The following is a 25,497-nucleotide window of genomic DNA, read 5'->3' as shown; positions in this document are numbered from 1 at the left end:
CTACCGCTGAGTACTAAAACCGAGTACTCAGCTTCACTCTTCTAACCTTTACAATTGATACAAGATTGTTCTCTCTAAATGAAGAACACTTTAGATGAATACAAATTCACTCTAGACTTTTACACAATGATTGGAAATTTGGTGTAAGAGCTTGCTTTCTTTTCAGACAGCTTCTAATTTGGATTTTCACTCTTGTGAAGATTGGCTTTTCTGTTTGTATTTTCTTGTATGTGTTGTTCGTTCCAAATGATGAACTTGTCTATTTATAATGATTTCTGGTCTTCAATGATTTGAATTCCAAATAGTCGTTGTTTGTAGAACGGTCATCTTTGTCATCACTTGGTTAGCTTTCAAAGCTGCAGGCCAATCCTGTCGTCTGATTTTCGCAGGCGTCAGGCTTGCCAGTTTCGTCTTCTTGCGCCAGGTTCGTCTTCTAGCGCCAGTTTTGTCTTCTTGCCAAATGCTAGTTGATCCATGCGTCTCGAAAAGGTCTCTAGGCTGATTTCCGAGACTTCTGAATTGGTGCAGACCTGTGTCGGGCTTTGTCTTTTAGTCAACGGATCATTGGCGCTGTCCTGACGAATACTCAGCTTGATTGTTCGGCTTTGCCTTCAATCTTTTTCTTTATCTATGCTGAGTTATATTCTACTCAGCTTCTTCGGTCGGCTTCGCCTTCAAGCGTTATTCTGAAGAAGACTTTTCTTTTATCAAAGCTGAGTTACGTTTTACTCAGCTTCTGCTGTGTGTCTTTGCTCATGCTGACTTCGTTCTGTCTTTCTTTTTATTGAACACTTAGTTCCTGTTCTCGTTAGTAAACTTACTCAACGTTGAACAAACACATTAGTACAATTAAATCAAATCACTTAAATTTAATTGTCTTAATCATGAGCTTTAAATAATTTTGTCAAATCAAAATCATGTGGAAAGGTGTTTCAACAGTGTCTACCTGTACATCCATCCGGGAGAAGGGTATTCGGGACTTGTATGGGGAAGCCTAGGATGACATTTTGGAAGGGAGAAAAACATATAAAGCGATGATTTCCCAATATTTTTGGGCAAAGAGGAGGAGGGACATAACTTACCTAGTGGAGAGGTGTTACGTATGTCAAATAGCCAATAGGCATACCACCAACTCGGGGCTTGACATGTCGTTGATAGTGGCGAATACTGTTTGGGAGGATATGTCCATAGACTTTGTTTTGGGCTTACCAAGAACGAAAAGAGAGATGGATTTCATATATGCGATGGCTGACCGATTCTCGAAGGTGGCACACTTCCTGCCATGCCGGAAAACCAATGATGCTTCAGCCATAGCAAAGCTTCTCTTTGGGGAGGTAGTGATGCTATAGGGGCTATTGAAGAGTATCGTGTCCGGCTAGGATACTAAGCTTGTAAGCCATTTCTGGAGTATCTTGTTGGTTTTATTTGACACGTCCTTGAAGTTTAGCACCACTGCTCACCCTCAAATCGATGGGCAAACCGAGGTGGTGACCCAAACTTTGGGGTATCTATTACGAAGTAAGTACTAGGACAAGCCGATAATGTGAGATTTGGTGTTAGCTCAAGCCGAGTTTGCATATAATAGGGACATCCATTCGGGCATGGGAAAATCACCTTTTGCTACTTAGCTTTTAAGTTTTTTTATCTCTATTTTATCCCTATTATTTTAAGGGAAGCTAGTAATGTAATGAGGGGTATTAGGTTCTTTTTACTCTAGCATTAGATGGTACAAAAGCCTAATGTTTTATAAAAAAAAAAAACAACTTTTATCAATAAAACTTAATTTGTTCTCTATTGGAGTTAAGATTCATATGTTATGGGAGTATTTCCTTCCAGTTTACTTAGAAAAAACATTATCTTTATTGGTTATCGATATAAACCTCCGCTTTCACAAAACAACCACAAATTAAATCATTTTGAAATTATAGTAAGAAATTAAACAGGAAATAAAAAAAAAAATGTTTGTCTTCTAGATGCATCTAGAGGCTCCCAGGTCAAGAATATACAATTTTGCACAGCCTAAAACTGAAGCAACCAAAAATAACAAAGTAGTAAATGGCATTTTTCAGGTCAGTGTCAACAGCTTCCAAGACTGCCATAGCTGCATCTGCTCTGCCTGCTGTTATTGCTCTCTCATCTTCTCAATCCACTTCCAAATCCAATAACCTCTCTTTCCTCTCAACCTCTTCTTCTTTTCTTCGCCCTCCATTTCGCTTTGCCCTCCTCAAGAATTTAGCTCAGCCTCTCTCTCCTGTCAGTATGGACGCACCCACTTCAGATCATAAATCCACCTCTCAGGTTCCCGATTTATTATTTACTTAATCACCCATTATTATTATCATTTTAATCTCAATTTGTTCTGATTTTAGCTCTAAATTTCCAATCTTCTTGACTTTCTATTGCAGGAAGATGCAATCTTACCAGAGCTACTTGTAAGCTAAATTCTTATTTCCCGCTTGAAATTTGAACTTTCAATTTGTGGAATTTGATGCTGGTTCTGCATATATATTAGGGATTATATTTCATTTTGTTGATATTTTTGTAATTCATTCTTTATTTTGATAACAGACGGAATTCATGGTGGATATGAAGTGTGAAGGCTGTGTTAATTCCGTTAAGAATAAGTTGCAAACTGTTAATGGTATTCTATTATTTGTATAAGCAATCATTCATTATACAAATGTGAGTTAAATTTGTTGGGGTTATAGCATAACCAGGGTCTTTTACATGTGCCATTTTTGGGGGAAATCAGGAGTGAAGAATGTGGAGGTGGACTTAGGCAATCAAGTGGTAAGAGTTCTTGGCTCTTCACCTGTAAAGACGATGGCTGAAGCTTTGGAGCAGACTGGCCGAAAGGCCAGATTGATTGGCCAAGGAATCCCTGAAGGTTAGTCTGCTTGATTTCTATTATTCCTTCTATGCTATTCTGAAAGTCCTCTCTCAATTCTGTTCCTTCATCTGGCTTATCATATGTTGTTCATGTAGCATTCAGACCTAAGGTAGGAGAAATTTCTATTTTTCCCTGAGGGAATCTTTAGAATTACCACTGCTTAGCTTTCAATTCCCATTCTCTCTTGAACAATTTTGTTTTGTCCATGCTTATCTCCTAAACTCTTCTACTTTTTGCTTAGATTTCTGCATCTAATTGTTACTTGGTATGTCTGCAATGAATCACAAGTAAACTTGAAACTTTTGATGATTGGGATATTTCTTAATAGTCTTCTGTGGTCATGTTTCTTAGTAATTCCATGTTGCAAAGTCTCCTTTTTAAGCAAGTTGGATTCTTTTTGCAGTGTTCATTGCTAATTTCTATCATTTCTGAGTTTAGAGCTACTTGGACATTCTTGTTTAGCAGTTGTACTTTACATCAACGTTCTCTTGTAATGATGCCAGTGTGCTCATAATGTATAATTTGCTTATTTCATTTTCCTATACTTTTATCCACTGCCTCTTTCTAAGTTCGAATCCTTTTTTCTGTCACTTAGTCTTCAAAACGACCTTCAACTTGCAGGATCATAACTTTTATCCTCGTATGATTTGCAAATGCTATGCATTGATTTTTTGCTACCAGTAGTCAAGTACTAATTCCTGCAGAAAAATTGTGTTCAAATATTGTTCACATATTTGATATTATTAACTGTAATTACTTCTGCATTTGCTTTACCATTATGAATACATTATATCAACTAAAAGCATTTTCAGTGTTAGAATTATTATTGAAATTGTTTAGATTGTACCTATTTTTTGGTTTTTTGTTTGTTCTTTTTAGCCTTTTGTTTTCCGGTGAAGGTATCCTCGTGCTATGATTTTTTTTTTTTTTTCACTAGAATGTTTTCTTCAAGGAAATGAAATGTGTTTGTATTAGTGTTCAAAAGGATGGAAGTGAACAATACAGTACTATTGGATTATATTTTATAAATATCTAACAGTTACCATTTTGCTCATTTCCCTCTAATAAAGATTTTGCCTGCAATATACCCCGTGCCTCCCTTGTCTGAAGAAGGCTGTATGTCATATTATGCCAAACTGCTGATAATTACAGTTTCTCAAGTAATTGAATATTGCTTTTGCCTCATAGACTTTCTAGTGTCTGCTGCTGTTGCCGAATTCAAAGGTCCTGATATATTTGGAGTGGTTCGGTTTGCTCAAGTGAATATGGAATTGGCAAGGGTTGAAGCGAACTTCAGCGGATTGTCACCAGGGAAACATGGTTGGTCCATCAATCAGTTTGGTGATCTAACAAGAGGTGCTGCAAGCACTGGTAAAATTTACAACCCTTCCGGACAGGCAACTGAAAAAGAGGTCTGTATTAGCACTCTTTTCGCTCTCGTGTTTTCATATGTTGCAAGTATTCATCTTTAGATCATTTGGATGCTGTTCTAATAGCTTGCTGTATATTACTTGGTGCATCAGCCGCTTGGTGACCTGGGAACACTAGAGGTTGATGAGAAAGGAGAGGCATTCTTCTCCGGGGTGAAACAGAAGCTAAGAGTGGTAGAGCTTATTGGGAGATCTGTTGCAGTTTATGGAACAGAAGACAAATCTGATAGTGGTTTAGCAGCAGCTGTTATTGCCAGAAGTGCTGGGGTTGGTGAGAACTACAAAAAGCTTTGCACTTGCGATGGAACTACCATATGGGAAGCAAGTGATAAAGATTTTGTTACCAGCAAAGTTTGATGATTTGATAGGATAATATACTTGTATGAGAATTAGGCAGATCATTCAACCATTAAAGAGTTTGTTGTTTTTTCATTATGTACCATCCTTTTCCAAGCGGAATGTAAGACAATAGTTGCAATGTATGTATATCTCAAAATAAATGAGTTTAGTCTGAATGATGTTTTGTTTTGTCATCAGATGAGTAATGATGCTCATGCCATTGTAGTGTTCATAACTAATGATTGATTGGATTTCTTTAGATTGTTGTTGTTTCTCAATTTAACTTTGAATTAAAAGTTAAAATTAGGTTAGCTAAAGTTTAGTCATCAACTCTGTTTTCAAGTGTAATATTTGTCAAATTAGTATAATCAGTTTCAATATTACGGAAGCGAATGAGTGAGGTAAGAAACTAAAATTAAAAAAATAAAATTCTTGTAATTCTCATTAATTGAAAAGATCTAACATTTACATATTTATCTATGTGTTAGGTTTGCTCTCCGAGTAATACAGTACAGTTGTACTAAGTAATTAAAGTGGGTTACTATACCTAGCCACAAATTCCTACCTCTAGCCTTGGGAATTGACCGAACTACCCTTTGCACAAAAATTGAAAAAAAGCCAAAACCTCTCAAGAACCCTATACACTCTTCGATCAAATCCGGACTAAATTTTGAACGAAATCATGGATGGTGACAGAGTCCGTAAAGGGAAAGTGAAAATGGTAAGATTTACGGTTTTATTTCGTTTAATTACGCATCCGTTTGAGATCTGTGGGCTAGTTTAAAAATTCGCCGGAATCGCAGTCGGGCGTATGAACATCACTCCCGACCTGTGGTTCCAGCGTACGAGCATCACGCCCGACCAGTGGTGCGGACGTGATGTTCATACGCCCGATGGTGTTTTTTTTTATTCTATTTACATTTAAATTAATTTAGTTTAATTTATGACTTATGTGTTACAATTTTAGGTTAATTAATTTTATTTGTTTTGTAGCCGGAGCGGCCTACTAGGGGGGGGGGGGAATCCATCCTGTCATCTGCTCGTCGTCTAGATATGGACGACGAGGATGATACACCACGACATATGAGATTGTGTGGTATTGATATATCTGGTCGTAGGCGGAGAGGGGCTGCGACGGAGCAGGTGCGGAGGGGTCCGATTGTGGATCAGCCCGATATTCATGGATCAGAGGGGGCGACGAATTTTGATGACAGAGAGCCTGATAGCGATTCTGTGGAGGACTACTTGGAGGTGGTAGCCCAGTTACATCGACAGTCTGCAGCTGCACGTGATCGTGAGGGTGAGGATGTCGATGAGCAGCCGACCCCGGTTAGACAGCCGACCCAGCGCATAGGAGGTCGCTTTGCGAGTACAGGTATTTTTTAGTATAATTGTAGTATAATTTTATAACTTTAGTATAATTTAATAAATTTAGTATAATTTAATATTTTTAGTATAACTAGTATAATTTTATAATTTAGTATAATTTAATAGTTTTAGTATAACTTAATAGTTTTAGTATAATTTAATAGTTATAGTATAACTTTAGTATAACTTTAGTATATTTTTAGTATAATTTTATAATTTTAGTATAAATTTAGAATAATTTAATAATTTTAGTATAATTTAATAGTTTTAGCATAAATTTAGTATAATTTAATAATTTTAGTATAATTTAATAGTTTTAGTATAATTTTAGTATAATTTTATAATTTTAGTATAATTTAATAGTTTTAGTATAATTTTAGTATAATTTAATAGTTATAGTATAATTTTAGTATAACTTTAGTATATTTTTGTAACTTTAGTATAATTTAATAGTTTTAGTATAATTTTAGTATAATTTTATAATTTTAGTATAATTTTATAGTTATAGTATAATTTTAGTATAATTTATAGTATAAATTTAGTATAATTTAATAGTTATAGTATAATTTTATAATTTTCAGGGGCCAGCAAACGGCTCAAAGCTAGTGAGGACGAGAGCTGGATTGTTAGTAGACCGGTGGATGGTGGCCCCATTGATGGTTCCGTGATTCCTAGTTTTCTAGGACATGTTGCCTCACGGATGCTGGGAGGAGAGCTTCGGTCGTTTCTGACATGCTACAACAGATCAACAGCATGCCAGGATTTGTGGGTGTGGTTTTCTGGTGCGTCACCCGAGGTAAGAATAATTTAGTTTGTCAACATTTATTGTAATTTGTATTTTTAACTATAAACCTCAAAAACATTCAGTAATTGTATATGTGTCATTTTACAGCTGAAGGATATGATCGAGAAGACTGGGTTGTCTCACCTTCCACATATCATGTTTAGGAACCTCGACACTCCACTGTTGACTGCGTTCGTGGAGCGGTGGCAGCCCGATACGAACTCCTTCCACATGCCGTTCGGGGAGATGACTATCCAGCTGCATGATGTATGGCAGATTCTTTGGATCTCGATCGACGGTGCGATGGTGTCCGAGTCTCCCACTACTGACTGGCTGCATGCCATGTGCATGATGATGTTCGGGGTGGATCAGGAGCAGCTTCTGTCGCCGACCCGACATCTCTGAAGTGGTGGAGGTGTATTTGTTAATGCTATACACAGGCTTGTCATCGAGGGTAGGGATGATGCTACTCGGGCCACAGCGTGGATGTGGCTTATGCTCGGATCCACTTTGTTTGTTGACAAGAGTGGATATAGGATTAGGCCGTCCCATCTTGCTGAGGTTTACGGCGGTGTCAGAGGGGCAACTGGACTTTCATGGGGGTCTGCTACACTTGCCACGTTGTACCGGCAGCTGGGGATAGCGAGCAGAGGAGACTGTTCTGGTATATGCGGGTGTTTGACCCTACTACAGGCGTGGATATACGAGTATTTTCCGGTGTTCCGACCGTATAGACTAGCTCACGTGATCCCAGCTGACCATGCCCGTGCACTAAGATGGGAGATCGGGGTACCAGGCAAGACGACCGTCCGACTAGATACCATACGCGGGCAGCTGGACCGTATGACGGCAGCAGAGGTATTTTATAAAATTTTAGAATTAATTTAAGTATTATTTATAGTATATTATTATTTATTATTGAGTATTATTTTTTTTCAGGTGACGTAGTTGCCTTATGGTCCTGTCCCCGATGATGATCGGTTTCGAGTGTCCTACACCGGTTGGATACGGTGTAGAGACATCGTCGAGCCGTATATGCCCGATCGAGCGCTGCGACAGGTCGGATATACTCAGCCTATCCCAGCTGAACGTATTAGACCTGATAAAGCAGTACGACCATGGAGGTCTTTATCGTACAAGCTCACGCATTCCTCTGTCACAGTTGAGGATACCTGGCGGAGATTTCCATCGGCTCGGGCCATTGATCGGAGGAGATGCCGACCAGTTGGATACGATCCCACTGCCTGTGATCCTGCTTATATGGACTGGTATATGCGATATTCGCATCCTCATCTCCTTCATGCACCACAGGCTGGACCAGTCCAGCATGCTCGCGCCAACAGCGAATTTGTAAGTTTAGTATTATTTAGTATTAGTTTATATGTGTTTATTTTTTAATATTTATTTGCTTTTTTTTTTTGCAGTGGGTTAGCTGGTTGTGGCGTGTCACCCAACTAGCGGCTACCCACCGATCTGACGAGGATGCTCCACGCATTAAGAGGGAGATGGATGGGTTTATGGACGCGTGGCCTCGGGCGAACTAAATTATTTTTGTAGAACTTCATACATTTTAACACTTTTGATATTATATGTACTCTTTTATGTTTATTAATTTTTATGTTTAGTAATTTTTATTTTAATGTTTATGTTTTTAAATTTTATTTGTTAAAGGGTAATCCGAGTTAAAATGTCGTAATTTTTATTTCTAAACGGATAATTCGAGTAACCACAATCATCAACAATTTTTTTTTTTATGATTTATTCATACGGGCGTGAGGTAATCACGCCTCACCACTTGGTGAGGCGTGAGGCGTGAGGCTGTCACGCCTCACCGTAGGTGCGGACGTGATAGCGTCACGCCTCACCCTGTGGTGAGGCGTGATTACCTCATGCCTCACCAAGTGGTGAGGCATGATTACCTCACGCCTCACCACAGGGTGAGGCGTGATTACCTCACACCCGCGTGCCGGGAGAAGTTTTTTCCCCTCATTTCCCACCTCAAAGCCTCAAAGAGTACTTTCGTCCTTTCACGAGGCTAGAGGTAGGAAATTAGGGCTGGGTTTAACAACACCCTAATTAAATGACTAAAAAGAGCGTGACACTTGGAGCAATCAGGCTCTTTGATTCTAGAGCTTACAATAAATGGTGCTGATTAAAGGTGGTTCTGATTGAATGGATTGTGGTGCAACTTTGATCATGTTGCCCAGCTTCTGGAATATACCGAAATAAAATGGGACAAAAATACCCCTGGTTGTGCGGAAAGACTAAAGTGCCCTTGGTAGTCCAAAGGTTTGTGCCGACAAAATAAAAGACTTGGAGGTGTTGATTTCTTTCATTTTGTACTTTGCACTAAAAGACTCTTCATCTATCTTCTCTCTTCTTCGATCTTCAAACAACTTCTCTAGAAATACAAAGCTTTCTTCTTCTAGAATCACAAAGCTTTCTTTTCATCTTTATTGTTTTTAATGCATGTTGACAATCTTATTAAATATCTAAAAATTTGTCAATATTAAACTAATTTGTAACTTTTCAAAAAAAATAAAATAATAATAATTTGTAAAATATTGTTAACTTCGTTATTGAGTTAGATAAGTAAACTTCAATTTGACCTAAAATGATTATACAGTAAAACTTCTATAAATTAATAATGTTGGGACCATGAAATGTTATTAATTTATAGAGGTTATTAATTTATCGAGTATAAAATTAATGATCTGGTCCAAGTCGGGACCAGAAGAAATTATTATTTTAAAGAGATTATTAATTTATCGAGTATTAATTTATGAAGGTTTGACTGTATTGTTCAGTTTTAGAGATCATTTTGATCTTTAATTCATTTAACTTTCATTAATTTATAACTTAAAAGTTTTCAGATATATTCTATTGTCAAGGTTGCATTTGAGATGGTATGCCAAAATATAAGACCATTTATCCAAAATCATTTCTTGCTTTTGGAGGTTACAAGGCATGCCTACAAGGACTCAAAATGTATTTGGAGATCATAACTGTGACACGACCCATTTTAATAAACAGGTTGAGACAATACGATATGAAATTTAATGGATTAACATGATTAATTAAATAAATTAAATATGAATAAAAAATAACATAACCAGTTTAACACAATTAACTTGTTACAACACTTGAAGTCAGTTAAATGGGCTATAAAATTCACCAATTTGTTTAACCTATTAAAATTTGTATTAACAAATTAGAATTGGAAAAAAAATCAAAAAATAATATATATAATGCACAACGATAAAAAAAAAAAAAAAAGTAATAATAATAATAATAATAAGCTCATTATAATATAAGCTAAGAATGTAGCTTCTTTTACACAGCTATTCATCCATGTCCTGAATCCCTAATGAATTTTCATGGATATCTAAGGTGAGGGTTCCAACTGGAAGGTTTGTCTTGGAATTACCTGCTGGGATGCTGGATGATGACAAGGGCGATTTTGTTGGCACTGCAGTTCGTGAGGTCTTTTTTCCCTAAGCATTACACACATATATTTGGTTTAGCTGGTTTTGCAATTCTTAAGAAGAGGCAAACCAAAAAAAGTAAAAGAAAGAACCTGACTACATAAGAGAGGCTCTAAAGACTAGTTCAACTTAGTAATGGAGATTGGATAGCAAATATAGAAGTTTAATATTGTTCCAAATCCGTGACTTGACAAGAGAATTTCTATCATACTTCTGGAATAATACATCCCATCAATCAAAAGAAGGATACATATCACTTCATAGGAGATGATTGTTGTTAAGAAATAAATATGTACAAGTGACATCAACTGATTAGTGAAGTCTATTATTCCGGGAGTATTGTAGAGTTTCTCGGCTTAACAGATTGTTTTGATAGGTTGAAGAAGAAACCGGAATTCACTTAAATCTAGAAGATGTGGTGGACCTCACTGCCTTCCTAGACCCTTCAATTGGATGCAGAGTTATTCCTTCACCTGTACGACAGTAATCTTGCATTTATTTTTTTGGTTATTACTCTGGATCTATATTTTATCAAATTCAGTTGAAAAGAAAATGTAATTGCTTGTGCCTTTAGAATAGTTCAGGTTTAAATAAGTTTATCTTCAGAATATTAATAGGAGATGATTGATTTTAAGGAATATCATGTTTTTTGCTGCTTTGACTTTGCTTTTTCTAAGAAGCATGTGCTTGCAAATAGAATTATTTTTCTGTAATTCTTAAAGAAACTACCTGCTGCTTACATGGATTCTTTTCATTTCCATGGTTAGGGAGGATGTGATGAAGAAATTAGCATATTTTTGTATAGAGGGAATGTTGATAAAGAAGTTATCAGTCAACTGCAAGGCAAAGAGACTGGACTTCGTGATCATGGGGAGTTGATTAAGGTTCGAGTGGTCCCTTATGAGAAGCTATGGCGAATGACTGCTGATGCTAAGGTTTTGATGGCCATTGCACTTTATGAGATGGTAAAGAAGGAAGGACTATTGCCTTCGGTATCGGTAGTTTAATCTGCGAACTCCTTTAGTTGCTAGATATCCAGTTATTCATGTTTCATGTGTTTGAGATTCTGTACATCCAACTGACCGTTTTTTGCTGTAAAGTTGCATTGCATTGTCTTCTTCACCATCAATTCTCAATGATAAACTTCAACATTTTTCAAGTGTTTGCAAGTGTTAGAATCATCACAAAGGTGTAAATGGGTGAAACGCATGTGGTTGTTATAGTGTTTGATTAGCTGTGTTTTTCAGTTTGGATGCTAAGAGTTCCAAGTATTTGGGCTACTGCAGTTTCCAGTGGACTTTTTATGCAGCTAGAAGACTGCCAAAATAGGTATATCACTCACAATTCGCATAACTCGTAAATGAGACAAACTAAAGTTAAGGCTCAAGTGTTCGGGGTCGTAAACTGGTTGATATGTTTAATCCGCAAAATAAATGAGTCTTGTCTCGGGTTGATTGGTCAACTCGTTATGACATGTATAGTTGTTGGCGAGTTGATGGCCGTGTTAACGTGATTCATTTAACCCATTTATCTTAAATATCTTTGTAACTAATATGTGTAACAAGTTACCTGTTCAGTAAGAACCACATAAGTCTCTCCCTCAGAGTCCAAAAGAATTAGCATAGCAACAGCTGGTCCTCTTGCAAATACTATGCCTGGAACCTAAGCATGTTTCAGTCCATGAAGAGTATGGATTCAGAAAACTAATACATTTGCTTGTGAAATGCAAGATAAAAAGAGATTATATACATAGGCTAAGCTCAATTGATCCAGTTGAACAAATCAGGACAACTTCCACCAGGGAATCAAGCAGAGAGATAACAAATTACCTTGCTTCCTGTTGCCTGATCAAATATATCTGCCTTGAATTTTACAAAGCCGATGCGTTGTCCAAACATATCCACTCCCTATACCAATGGCACATCAATTACAACATTTACCTATCAATGCCCCATATGCTACACTCTACAAGGAAAACAAAGGCAAGACCGGTCATGTCAAGATTTCAATTACTTCCTGCCTACACAAAGCTAAACCAGTTCATCATTGTTAATTAACTAAGTTCAATTGTGACTCGTATATTCCTAAAAAATGTGAAACATGGAGCCTTTAGCCCATCAGTAACACCTGATTAGGCTAATCCGACTAGCAATCTCTCGAAGTAAGAAAACCTACCTGAACAAGTACTCTTCTTAATGAAAACTCGCCATTAGCTAATATCCCAGTGTCACATTGCAAGTTCTTTAGCCACTGCTTAAACAGTGAGGAATCAATAGCACGCCTGTACCAAAATTAAAAGAGACTGCTAATTTGTTCTGTTTTCAATGATTCAGCAATAGAATTGAAAATTTAAATTCAAAATGGAAATAATATATACACACTCGCCTGAAATCGGTATCGGAGACACCAGGAGCAGCGACGATCTGGACGGGTTGGCCGGGTTGACTAGGCAAGACGAGGGAGTGAGTGAGGGGCTGCGGTGACTCGGCAGACATTTTGAGGCAGAATGGTCTAGTAGCTTGACGGGTTGGATGCAGCAGAGAAAGAGATGGAGCCAAGAGGAAGCGTCTAGGGAGTGCGAGAAGAGACATTGAATGAAAAGAGAAGCTGAAAGAAGTACCAAATTGAAATTCTTCTCTTCACAAAATAGCTCCCTGCACGTGCTGCCACGGTCTTGGTGAAACCCACATTTTGGTCGGTACCTTCTAAAAGTTTAAAGTTTAAAATGATATAATAATTTTATGCTTCAAGAAAAAAAATGATATAATTTTAAATTTAATATTGATAAGTTGGGTGATAGGGATGTTTTATTTTAAAAAATACATGGCTGTTTATTCTCAAACAAATAATTAAGTTTAGGTAAAGGCTATGGTTACTTTGTTTTTTACAAAGTAAGTCTTACTTTGTGTGTTTTCACCATTGGATTAATTTTATACTCCATCATTCAATGGTGAAAACACACTAAGTAATAGTACTTTGTCAAAAACAAAGTAACCATAGAAGACACCGTTTAGTTTAATATCTAAATTCAGGTTTATTTCAATAAATCAATAAAAATAATAAAATATGCATTTTTAGTTAGTTTTAATCATTTTCAATCTCTTTTTATTATAAATAAAATAAACAAACAAAGTCAAGTAGTTTTGGGTTCAATGTTCGTATTTTATAGATTTAAGGAACCACACAAAATGCAAAAGACACACGAAAAGCCAAGAAATAGCTCACCACATACCATGTGAAATGAAGATTTTTTTTTTCAAACGCCCACATTGCGTGTGAGAGCTCCATACGGCATGTGAGTGTGAATGTGACAAGATTTCGGCAATCAACTAAGTCAGCTAAGTCAATGTCCCCTAGTCAACAAACATTCCACATGGCGTGTGAGCTATTTATTTTCGTCTAAGCCAACAAACAAGACAAGTCACACGGCGTGTCACCCTTACACATGTCGTGTGACCCCAATTTTAGCATTTCTTGTGTGAACGATGAAAGATGAATGTAATTTATTGAGTTTGAGTTTTGTATAAATAGAGATGTTTAACACCCAATTAAACTATTCAGTTTTTATGCAATCAGAGCACCTTACATTTCGAGAGCTTGTTGTAGCAAATTTCCTCCACTACCCAATTAAGAAGGAAAAGTACAAAAAAAAAAATTGTTTATGGTTTGCTTAATTTGTAAACACATACACATGGTATTTTAAATTATACTGTTTCGATTACAACCAATGACATTTTTATTGAAACATTTATTCTTACGTATCGATAAAACACAGCTCCTCGAAACATAACTCCCTAAATCAAAACCATAAATCATATGGTGGATATTTTACGTTTTTTAATAATTTGACAGTTTATGAACTTGATTGTCAGTATAACTTCAGTTTGATTTGGGGGTCCTAGTTTTATCATTATGTAAACGCAATTTTAAAATAAAAACGATCTTGATTGTCAACAAAACTTAACAATGTAAGTTCAAATACTTTATTTTGTAAAACAAATGTATCACAAACTTGTATTTGCAAACTTCTAAACCACAAACTTGTAGTAACAAATAGAAAAAACCACATGCATTTTTTACGTTAAAAGGAAACGAAGACAGTATTATATTTTTAGATTTCAGTTTTTTATTTTGCATTCTACAATAGTTGTGTTAATAAACCATAAGATGCGAGTATATAGGTGGTAAAATTTTCAGATTTTGATTATATATTCTACAATAGGAACATTAAGGTCAAATTATGCGTTTTGCAAATATTAAACAATATTATAAAGACCGCGCAACGCACGAATATTAGAATAATTTGATTAAAAGCAATATATTTTCTAAAATCACTGAGTTAGTGGGATGGGGATTGCACGCAAGGGTTTAGCTTTCTCCAAAGTAATTCCAAACTTATCATCTAAGTCTAGGACATCTATTTCAGATCCATCTTCAATCTTCCAATCAAACATGTTAATTAGTGATCCGAGCATAATGTGCAACATTCTTATTGCTAATGGCAATCCAGGGCAAATTCTTCGTCCACCGCCAAATGGAATAAGCTCGAAATTTCGGCCTCGAACATCAATATCCGACTCCAAAAATCTCTCGGGCACAAATGAATTAGCTTCTTTCCATATGCTACCATCTCTTCCAATAGCCCAAGCATTAACTAGAATTTGAGCACCTTTTGGGATTTTAAACCCACACATTTCCACATCTGCTCCAGCTTTGCGTGGAAGCAACAATGGAACCGGCGGGTGCAATCTGAATGTTTCTTTGACAACTGCTTGCAAGTATGGCAATCGAGCTATGTCTAATTCATCTACCAACCTTTCTTTTCCAATTGTCTGCTCAAGCTCGGTCTGTGCTTTATATAAAGTTTTCGGATTTCGAAGAAGTTCTGTCATTGCTAATGTACTCGAAGTTGTATCACTTCCAGCAACAAATAGAAGCTGTTGCAGGAGATCAATAAATGAGCAGCATCAGAACTAAATAGCCAATTACAAAAATTTAGTAAAAAAATATAATTTTTAGGTCTCGCGACAACACTAGGTGATTTCTATAGATTCGTCCTAAGATTATAAGCCAATATCCATTCCAAGAGAGAAAAAGTAAAGGCAATACGTTAGAATCCTCTTAACTTGGTTTAAAACTGATTGATTTCCAGAACTTGCATATCGTTTTATGAGTCTCATAAACTTAGTTTAATTGACATGATTAAGTCCTTACGGCGGTAGAACAAGAGTTTGGACAATTGCAATATATATCACTTTAAGCAACTTTAGAGGTAATTATTGTAAGCAAATTCATGAGGCTAATATACAGTAAAATCTCGATAAACGAATATTCGATAAATTAATAACCTCGGCTAAATAATACTTTTATCTAGTCCTGACTTGGGCCAATGTGATAAAATAATAACATCGTTAAATCCATAAGATAATAATTTTAAAAAAAATTATTGAGGCCCACTAAAAATATAAAATAATTATTCATTAAATACGTAAAAAAAACTATATATATAATTCATAAAATAAAGTAATTCTTAAAAAAAAAATTATTTCAATTTTTATGTATTCCTAAAATATGTATCTATTGTTTCTTATTTTCATGCGAATTGAACTTAATTTCATATTTAACTTTTTAAAGGACATAGATTACATTCGACATATTCTTATCATTTTGAAGCAATTAATTTTTCAAAATCTCTATGGCAAAAAAGCTTGTTTTGGATAAATATACGGTATAACGTTGCTATCATTTGGATCTTGATTGTGATCATCTTCCATACACATTACTTCTTGAACAATTTCTTCATCCATAGACAATTCATTAAAACTTTGTTTTCACTAAGATAATTCATAATTTGTGCTACATTAATTAATTGCTTATTTATTTTTTTTTCTTAATTACCGAAAAAATTAATTGTTTAATTTGAAAAATATAATGTATAAAATAAAAACTATTCCATAAATTAATAAAATATTTATTTATCGATAAATTAATAACCCCGTATAAGATATTAATCTTCTGGATCATAAGAATATTCATTTATAGAGATTTTAGTGTATTAATTTAAATAAATTTCAGGTGATCAGGGGTGGAGACAGGGGCCCCGGGCCCCTTCGGCCTCCGAAACCACAATGACCACAAGTAGTTTCGGTCTCCTGTCTCCACAAAATTTGAAACTGTGGTGGTTCCGACCTCCCTGTTTTCAAGAAATAGTGGTCGGGTGCTGAATTAGCACTCCAAAATTGGCCGAGATCTGTTATGCACTCTCTAAATCCAAAATTCCATTTTTTTTTGCCTGTTCGACCTTCTTTATTCAAACTTCTAATCTTTTTTGGCATGTTAGACCCTCATTGAATTCAAATTTCTAAATTTTTTTTTACCTGTTAGGTCATCCTTAAATCCGAATTTCTAATTTTTTTTACCTATTAGGCCGTCCCTAAATCCGATTTTTCTATTAGACACAATTTTTTTATATCTTAAAAATCTTATGCATAATATAGCTTAATTCTGAAAAGTTCTGCATTATTTAAAAATTGGTTCTTAACCACTCTGATTATAACACACACACACACACATATATATATATATATATATATATATATATATATATATATATATATATATATATATGGAAAAAATTTGAACAAATTAAAAAAAAATCACACCATGTATAAAATCGATCCCCCAACCGAATAATCCTGTATTCGCCAGTGACCAATACATCACCTTAAATAAGTTAATAGTGTTAAATACACTATAAATTCGGGTCGTGTAAGTTCTTTTACGCAAAGTTGAGTCTTTGATGTACTCCCTCCGTTTTATATTATATATCTTTTTAGAGAGTTGCATAGAAATTAAAGATATTAGAAAAAAGATATTATTGTCTCGTATTTATTAATTTCACTATTTATTTATTCTATAATAAGTCTATTATTCTAATGAATTTTTATAAACCCATATTTTATAGCAGAAAAAAAATGACGATTATATAAAATGACATGTATAATGAAAAAAAAAAAAATCTTAAAAAGATATAATACGAAAAGGAGGTAATATTAATTAAATAAAAAATAAAAGAAGAAAAAACTAACCAGGAAGAGATGCTTGATGGATTCTCTATCCAATTTCTCGGAGGTGTTGGCTTCATCATTGAGTGTTAGAAGAATGTCAAGAACATCATCGCCTGTGATATACCCCTTCTGCTTTCTTAACTCTATCCGTTCATCTATTACACGATCGAAAATCGTAAGTAATTTCCCGAAATAAATTGACGTCCGACGTCGTATTCCAAGTGGATCAATTTTTCTCAAAAATGGGAAATAATCAGATAGATTAGGCTTTCCTACTTCAGCCATAATCGACCTGAAAACCTCCTTAAACTCTCGTACTCTTTCGGAACTTGAATCGGTCAGATCCAGAGAACATATAGAAATTGACAACGTATTCAGCATAGTTCTGAAAGCTACTTCGCCGATACTTACAGCCTTTCTTCCCTGGCAACTTTCTTGAACATCGGCGATGAGTTGTTGAATTTTGTTGCGGCGGAGGTCACTGTTGAGATCAAGTTTCTGATTAGCAAAGATGTAAGAATTGGCTATCTTTCTAAGATTTCTCCATTCTGGCCCTAAAGGCAACCATTCCATGGATTGGTGGTGATCTTGGGCACGGATAGCATCAGGGACAGTTCGGTCAGATAGATTAAGATCGTGTGTTTGAAGAGTTTCTTTAGCTAAAGTAGCAGATGAAATTACTATTGTGGTGATTTGACCAAACTTTAAACTGATTATGGGGCCATGAATATTGGCGAGTTTGGCTAGGGATTTGTGAGGTTTGGTACCAAGCTGGAGGAGATTTCCGATGAGAGGAAGTGGAATTGGTCCCGGTGGAAGCCTGCCGGAAGTTGATCTCGATGATCTTGCTAAGAAATGAAGCGCTAAAACAAAAGTCAACGCAGATAAGAGAGAGATAATTAGGAGATCCATTTCTCTGCTCCACCTAGGGACATGCTGTAACTGTTCCTTTAAAGTAGAAGAGGGTCCATTTAATTATATACGCCAAAAATAAATTTAGCTCGGGACAAGCTATCTTCACGGCATACAATATGACAGAAGCCACGATCTGTTTACAATACTCCACTGACACCTTTCCTTTTATATACCATTTTTTTGGTTAGGTTTATAGGGGAAATCAATTTTATTTTTAATATCCAAAATGTGTAATTTTAATTCTAATGTAGTAGTTAATAATAATCTTACTATTAAGATTAAGAAGAAATTATTTATCAAATTATTTTCTCAATCATAAATCTTGTCATCTACATTTTATATTTGCGTCATTTTATCACTATTAGTAACAGATTGACTAAATGTGAAATTTTTTTTAAAAAATATATTGTAATTTGTGTGAGTTGGATAAAAAAAAAATCAAATATATCGTTAAATTTAAAAATATTAATCTTCAATTCTATTATTAAATCATAAAAAAATATAAAATCTTTTTTTTTTTGACAATTAACTTAAATGCAATTCGTGCACAATAATGAACAAAGTATCTCTATTTTATAATAATATCTGTAATTGATCCAACTTGTCAATGTTAGGGGTAAAATTACTCTTGCCTGCCAATATTAAAGATAAAATTGTTTCTATCTGTAAACGTGAGAGGTATATTTGCACCTTATCCCTTTTTTTATAAGAATACTCGGTATACTACACCAACTTCAAAATTGACAGAACTTAACATATCATAAAAATATATAATATTTTATTTTCTCTCTCGTCCAAATCATTTTTACCATTTTTTTTAAATGTTGTTGCACGACATGTACTGTCCAATGCTAGCGAGTTCGTGTCTTTTTCTGCACTTTCTTAGTTGCAGGAAGCTATTTGTTCTAATTTGATTCCTTGATTAATGATATTCTTTCATCCAAAAAATCATTTTTTTTTAAATGCTCCAATAACAAGCAACTCTAAAAGTTAGCATTATGGTCATATAAATCATTATTTTGATTATAAACAGTCGGATGATTGCATCAATATTAAGCAACTAAATTATTTTTTTATATTAAAAATATTGTCATAAATCATTATTTTAATCATAAATATTGTCGTACAATTGCATCAATAGTGAGCAATTAAATCATTTTTATATTAAAAAAAAATATAAGGATCCCAAAAAGTGACAATCTTATCATGTAAAACTAAGCAATCTTTGTTACTCAATGCAAAACACTCTCCCAAGTACACTTCAGCTCATCAAACACCCTTTTAAGCATCCCTCATTAGAAATGTTAAGGATTTTGGTTTAATATTACCCATTGTGAGTATCTGTTAATAAAAGGCAAAACCAGTAGCTCGTCTACTAGTTTCATTTTGTGAAGAAATCAGTAAATTAACTACCAATTTCATAATAAAAACAAATAATTTTTTTTTAATTTTAACAGAAACTGGTAGAATAGCTACCGGCTCCACTTAAAACTCTATTAAAGAAAGACTATACAAACGGTGTGTTTAAGTTTGAAAAGGAAAAAATTTAATTTTAACAGAAACTGGTAGAATAGCTACCGACTCCACTTAAAACTGGCCCTTATGCTTTGGAAAATTTTAATTTCACTCCAAACCATTAATCTTTAAACTTCACTATTTAATTTTGAAAATTGATTATTTAGCCCTAACATAAGAAATAATACAAATTTAAATCTATTTTTTTTTTGGTAAGAAAGGAAAGGAAAAAAACAAAACCAACAAAAAACCTACACCGGGATCAGTCTAGGAAGGCTGACTCCAATCCTATCCTCTAGGAGAGAAGGCAAAAGAAAAGAAGGAGGAACGGATAGGGTAGAAACACCTAACATTCTCCCATGCCCAGCAGCTGCTAAGCGATCCGCCACGCGGTTTTGCTCCCTAAAAATATGGAAGAAATTAAGATACTCAAAGGCAGGACGAAGCCTCAAAATAGCTTTGATGAGATTCTGGCTCTTCAGACAAACAGCCTGGCTATCTGAAATCCTGTTAATAGCCTCCATATTATCAGATTCCACCGAGAGCTTTTTAACACCCATGTGAATGGCGAGTTTAATACCTGACAAGATACCCCAGAGCTCCATAGAAAAGGAGGAGCCCGTCCCCAAGTTATGGGTAAACCCCGCCATCCAATTGCCACCAGCATCCCGAAGAACTCCTCCAGCAGCAATTCTGCCATTGCTAAGGCAGGAGCCATCAGTATTCAACTTAGCAAACCCTTCTCTAGGCTTACTCCAGCCAACTAGCAGGATCTCTTTATCCGGGGAGGGGCGAACAAGGGAATCTCTTTCAAAGCTTTTAGTAATAACAAAGAGCTTCTTCGAGAAGAAAAACAGTAAATCAGGAATAAGAACAGCCTTACCCGCAAATAATTCTTCATTCCTCCACTTCCAGATTTGGTGACAAGTAATAGCAAAGAGGATGGCACCGTGCTCCATGTTGGCCAGCAAGTTCCCCTTGGCTCCTTGAGAGAACCAGTCCCCTTCAGAAAAGGCCATGAAGGAAGGGAGGATGTGACGAGGGAGGATCCCTTCCCAGATCTTCTTACTATTTGGTCAATCCCTCAAGGCATGGCACAAGGTTTCCACATTGCCTCTGCATCTACTACAGGCACTAGACTCAGTCAAGTGCCTTCTGTGCCTATCCGCATTCGTAAGGAGCCTGTCTTTGATACCCAGCCAAAGGAAGCTCCTGATACGGTAAGGGATCTTGAGGGACCATATGGACTTCCAAATCTCCAAGGGAGGATCAGCCCTATTAGGGGTAAAAGCTTCATAGGCCGATTTACAAGAATAAGTACCATTATTCGTCAAGGCCCAACAATGTCTATCCTTATCCTCCTCTTGATTGCTAATCTTCACTCCTCTAATGTTAAGAAGGGTATCCAGACTAAAGAAAGAGTCGAACTTTGACCAGATCCAGTCTCCCTCCGAGTCCACCACATCAGCAATTTTCCAGGAAAGGAGATCAGCCGACGGAGGGGCATTACACACATCAATCAGCGGTTTATCACCAATCCAGGTGTCATACCAGAAGCTAATAGATCTACCATTACCCACCTCCAGGCCACTCCCCGTACAGAATTCAGCAAACACGGCACTGAGCCCTTTCCAGAGGAAGGAACAGCTAACAACCCTCTCCTTCGGGCCACCAAAGATTCTATCTTTCTGATACTTCCCGCACAAGAGACGGACCCAAAGAGAGGAGGGGCATTGCCACATTCTCCAAAGAAGTTTCATTAACAGGACTTTATTATTGTCCTTTGCCTGCCTAATACCAAGACCCCCCCTGTTTTTAGGCTGGCAAGCTTCCTTCTACGGGACCAGGTGAACCTTTCTCCCATCTCCAGACTCACCCCACAGGAAACGCCGATTTATCTTATCCAGGTCACTAAGGACAGGCTCAGGAAGCTTACAGGCCTGCATGATGTGGTTCGGAGCAGCGCAGTTAACTGACTGGATCAAGGTAAGGCGACCTGCAAGGGAAAGAGAATTAGCTTTCCAGCTAGCACACAAACCATTAGTTTTGTCCAAAATATCCTTGAAAGAGGCTTTGGAAACCCTGTCACTGTGAAGAGGAACCCCAAGATACTTCCCCAAAGAGTTCGTCAGAGGTATGCCAGAGAGCTCACTCAGTCTTCTGCACAAGCTATTGTCCATATTTTTGGAACAAAGCATACGGGACTTTTGGATGTTAACCTTCTGGCCAGAAGCCTCGCAAAAACAATCAAGGATATCAATAACTGTTTTAATTTGCTCCTCATTACCCTCAACGAAAAGCATGACGTCATCAGCAAAGAGTAAATGGGTAATAGGGGGCAATGTCTGTTGATAGAAACAGGGTGGAGAGTCCCTTTGCACACCGCCTCTTGGATCAGGTGAGACAGTCTTTCCATGGAAATAACAAAGAGGAAGGGACTCATAGGATCTCCTTGACGAATTCCTCTGGAGGGAGAAAACTCATCCGACATGTCCCCATTGATCATGACCTGGAAAACAGGAGAGGAGATACACTTCTCAATCAAAATCCTCCAGTTCTCCGGGATGCCAGCTTTGGCTAAACTATCCAGAAGAAAGCTCCAGTTCAATCTATCATAGGCTTTCTCCAGATCCAGTTTGAGGGCCACAATCCCTTTCTTACCTTTCTTAATCTTCATAGAATGGACAACCTCCTGGGCAATAACAACGTTATCCATCAATTGTCTACCAGGAACAAAGCTCCCTTGGTTCTGGCTAATTATATCCGGAAGGATCTTCCGGATTCTATTAGCCACAATCTTAGTAATAGCTTTATACAAAACATTACAAAGACTGATGGGTCTCATCTGGAGGAAGGAGGAAGGCTTAACAACCTTAGGAATCAAGACAATGAGGGTTTTATTAACCGACCTGATATCGTTAGAGCCACCAAAAACACCTAACACAAAACTGTATATGCCCTCCTTAACAGTATCCCAGTGTTTATGATAGAAACTAGCGGGGATACCATCAATCCCAGGAGCCTTAGTGGACCCTATGCTAGAAAAGGCCAGATCAATCTCTTTAAGGTCAATAGGATGGAAAGCATCTTTAATAGCCTCCTCCCCCAAACGAGGAAAGGAAATACCAGAGTGGGCACTCTCCAAGTCCACAGCTTCCTCTCTAAACAGGTCCTTGTAGAAATCAAGGGCTGAGCGACGAATGTCTTCCTCCTCAAAAATCCACTCGCCACTAGCGTCCTTGATAGCATCAATCCTATTCCTCTGTCTCCTAATGATCGTAGAGAGATGAAAAAACCTGGTATTCCGATCCCCGTCTTGAATCCAGGCCTTCCTAGACTTCTGGAACCAAAGAAGCTCTTCCTGTCTAAGCACAGCTTCCAACTCGTTCTGGAGAGCTCTAAGGTGACCATTTAAGCTATGGTCGAAACGAGCCTCCAAGCAACGTTGAACGCCTTCCATCCTCCTCAAGAGTTTATTCTTCCTCCTGATAATATGGCCAAAGATGTCTTTATTCCAAACAACCACCTTCCTTCTGAATTCCTCAGCAGCGAGGAGAACATCAAAGTGGGGATGCCAATTGGTTTTCACGAAATTCCTAAAGTCGAGATGAGAATCCCAAGCCACAAGATATCTAAAGGGTCTGTTACCTTTCAGCCGGTTACCTTTGACCAAATTAATGAGGATAGGGCAATGGTCAGAGTGACGGAAGGGGAGATTCAGCACCTTGACCTCAGGAAACCTACAGATAGCCGCAACATTAGCATACACCTTATCCAACCTCACAAACAAGCTATTTCTTTTCCAGGTAAATTTGTGGCCAGCAGCACCCAGGTCTGAAAGCCCACACAGATCCATACTACGCTTGTGGTTAAGGCACCGGTTCACATAATGATTACCCCCTCCTCTCTGATCACTTAAAAGGGCAATATCATTAAAATCCCCGGCCACCAACCAAGCCTCCACCATGTTAGAGCTAATAGAATGAAGGATCTCCCACAACCTTGTACGATTAGAAAGAACAGGATCGGCATAAACAAAGGTAACAAAGAAATGTTTATTACCAGGGTAGCACACCTTACTATGAATGAATTGATAGTCCATACTAACAATATCAATATTAACAAGACCTGGCTTCCAAAAGAGCCAAATCCCCCCAGCCCGGCCAGTAGCCTCCGATCTGACACAATTCCAATTCTTAAACTTTCTAACCACCTCGTCTGCTTTGGCTCCACTGACCTTGGTCTCTAGAAGAACAAAACAGGAGGGGTTAAATTGTTTAATAAGATCATTAACATGAATGCGGGTTGCCTTGCTCGCCGCACCTCTAACATTCCAAACAAAGAAATCCATCAGAAAGGAAGACTACTAACACAAGCCCAAACCCTAGATCAGGTATTTATTCGGGGCTCCTGAGAGCCTAGAGGAAGTCCCAGAAGGTCCCCTTTTAGCCCAAGAGTCTAACCCATTAAGGTTCTTCTTAGGTTTCACTTTAAGTTTCTTCATGTTCATCTTACTCACTCCTATAGCTTTTCCAATAGGAGCATCCACAGGAGGATTCAGAGAAAGCATCAGAGACAAAGAGGGGATTAATAGATTTACCCCGACTAGAAACAGGCTCGACCGATTCCAGACCAGGCATGCTCAAATCAATCTGTTCATTGGAAGGGTCCGATTCCCGACCTTCCTCCAGGGACAAGACACCGAACCTAGACCCCGAGCCAGAAGCTGAGACCACACCAGCCTCACTCCTCTTCTTGATATCCGGGGGTCTGACCTTGATCTCAGGGGCAATCTGGAGCGTAGTCATCTTCCGACTAATATCTGGCGGATGAATAGAACTAACATTAGCACTTGGCTTCCTTCTCACTGACCTCTTGGCCAGCATCCATGGCCCAAAACTCCTTTCTTCCCCCTGACTTTTCTCAGCTCCACCTATGATAGGTTGCATCAACTCCTCCGCCTCCTTCCTCTTCTTAGGACATCCCTCAAATGTATGGCCAAACATACCACATTCAAAACAGATATTATGTATACCTTCATATTCAATATGAAAAACCTTATTCTGAATACAGAATTGAGAAAGAAGAGGCTTAGCAAGATCAATATCAATACAAACCCTGGCAAACTTGCCTCTTACTGCCCCAATGGTAGTCTTATCGACATGGTGGACCTTACCAACCAGGCTACCAATCTTGTTCAGGAATCTATCACTATAGTATTCAAGAGGAATGCCTGGGAACCTAACCCAAGTAAGGATTCTGTTAACAGAGCAGTCATGGGGGTCAAAATTTGGGACCTAAGGTCTCAGAGCCAAAACATGATTGGAGATAATATACGGTCCACCATTGACCACCGCATTGTAATCCTCAGCCCTTGTGAATCTAATGACATAATAGTCATTATCAAGGTCAGTGATGGTAACCTTCCCTTTCTTAGCCCATTGAGCCTGAATCCTCTGGGCAAAGTAGTTGAAACTGATTCTTTTCCCCAAAACAGTGACAATTAATGCCAATTTCCACTTGGATCTCATGACCCGCTTGTCTTCTGAGGAAAGACGGATCCTAGGACACAAAGGGTTCTCAGGCTGACCATCCTTAGAATCAGAATCGGAGAGAAAATCCCCATCATCGTTCTCAAAAGTATCCTCCTCCATCATGGGTTCCTCCTCCACCACCCCTAACAACTTATCCCTCCAGGAGGGAG

The 25,497-nt window shown here is 37.2% G+C and overlaps 3 protein-coding genes across 4 annotated transcripts; 1 reads left to right on the top strand and 2 right to left on the bottom strand.

Moving 5' to 3' along the window:
• The first annotated feature begins 1,988 nt into the window (after positions 1 to 1,988).
• Positions 1,989 to 4,853, top strand: LOC136210650 (copper chaperone for superoxide dismutase, chloroplastic/cytosolic). The gene is made up of 6 exons (XM_066002013.1): positions 1,989 to 2,298; positions 2,406 to 2,432; positions 2,569 to 2,641; positions 2,753 to 2,887; positions 4,079 to 4,302; positions 4,414 to 4,853. Exons 1-6 carry the CDS (start codon positions 2,056 to 2,058, stop codon positions 4,675 to 4,677), a joined length of 966 nt encoding a protein of 321 aa, XP_065858085.1. The 5' UTR covers positions 1,989 to 2,055; the 3' UTR covers positions 4,678 to 4,853.
• Positions 4,854 to 10,088: 5,235 nt separating this feature from the next.
• On the bottom strand, positions 10,089 to 12,992 carry LOC136210649 (nudix hydrolase 14, chloroplastic). 2 transcript variants are annotated; one of them, XM_066002011.1, is made up of 5 exons: positions 12,682 to 12,992; positions 12,472 to 12,577; positions 12,126 to 12,203; positions 11,866 to 11,958; positions 10,089 to 10,305 (listed from the first exon to the last, which is right to left on the bottom strand). In XM_066002011.1, the coding sequence occupies exons 1-5, from the start codon at positions 12,885 to 12,887 to the stop codon at positions 10,153 to 10,155; spliced, it is 636 nt and encodes a 211-aa protein (XP_065858083.1). In that variant the 5' UTR covers positions 12,888 to 12,992; the 3' UTR covers positions 10,089 to 10,152. The 2 variants fall into 2 exon arrangements, with proteins under 2 accessions (XP_065858083.1, XP_065858084.1); XM_066002012.1 differs by lacking the exon at positions 10,089 to 10,305 and adding an exon at positions 10,312 to 10,769.
• Positions 12,993 to 14,459: 1,467 nt separating this feature from the next.
• LOC136210648 (geraniol 8-hydroxylase-like) lies at positions 14,460 to 18,392 on the bottom strand. Its single transcript, XM_066002010.1, has 2 exons — positions 17,385 to 18,392; positions 14,460 to 15,233 (listed from the first exon to the last, which is right to left on the bottom strand). Exons 1-2 carry the CDS (start codon positions 18,273 to 18,275, stop codon positions 14,628 to 14,630), a joined length of 1,497 nt encoding a protein of 498 aa, XP_065858082.1. The 5' UTR covers positions 18,276 to 18,392; the 3' UTR covers positions 14,460 to 14,627.
• Positions 18,393 to 25,497: the final 7,105 nt, after the last annotated feature.

The sequence above is a fragment of the Euphorbia lathyris genome, chromosome 1 (assembly GCF_963576675.1).
Source record: "Euphorbia lathyris chromosome 1, ddEupLath1.1, whole genome shotgun sequence".
Taxonomy (NCBI): Eukaryota; Viridiplantae; Streptophyta; class Magnoliopsida; order Malpighiales; family Euphorbiaceae; genus Euphorbia; species Euphorbia lathyris.
This window is presented reverse-complemented; position numbering and strand designations above follow the sequence as displayed.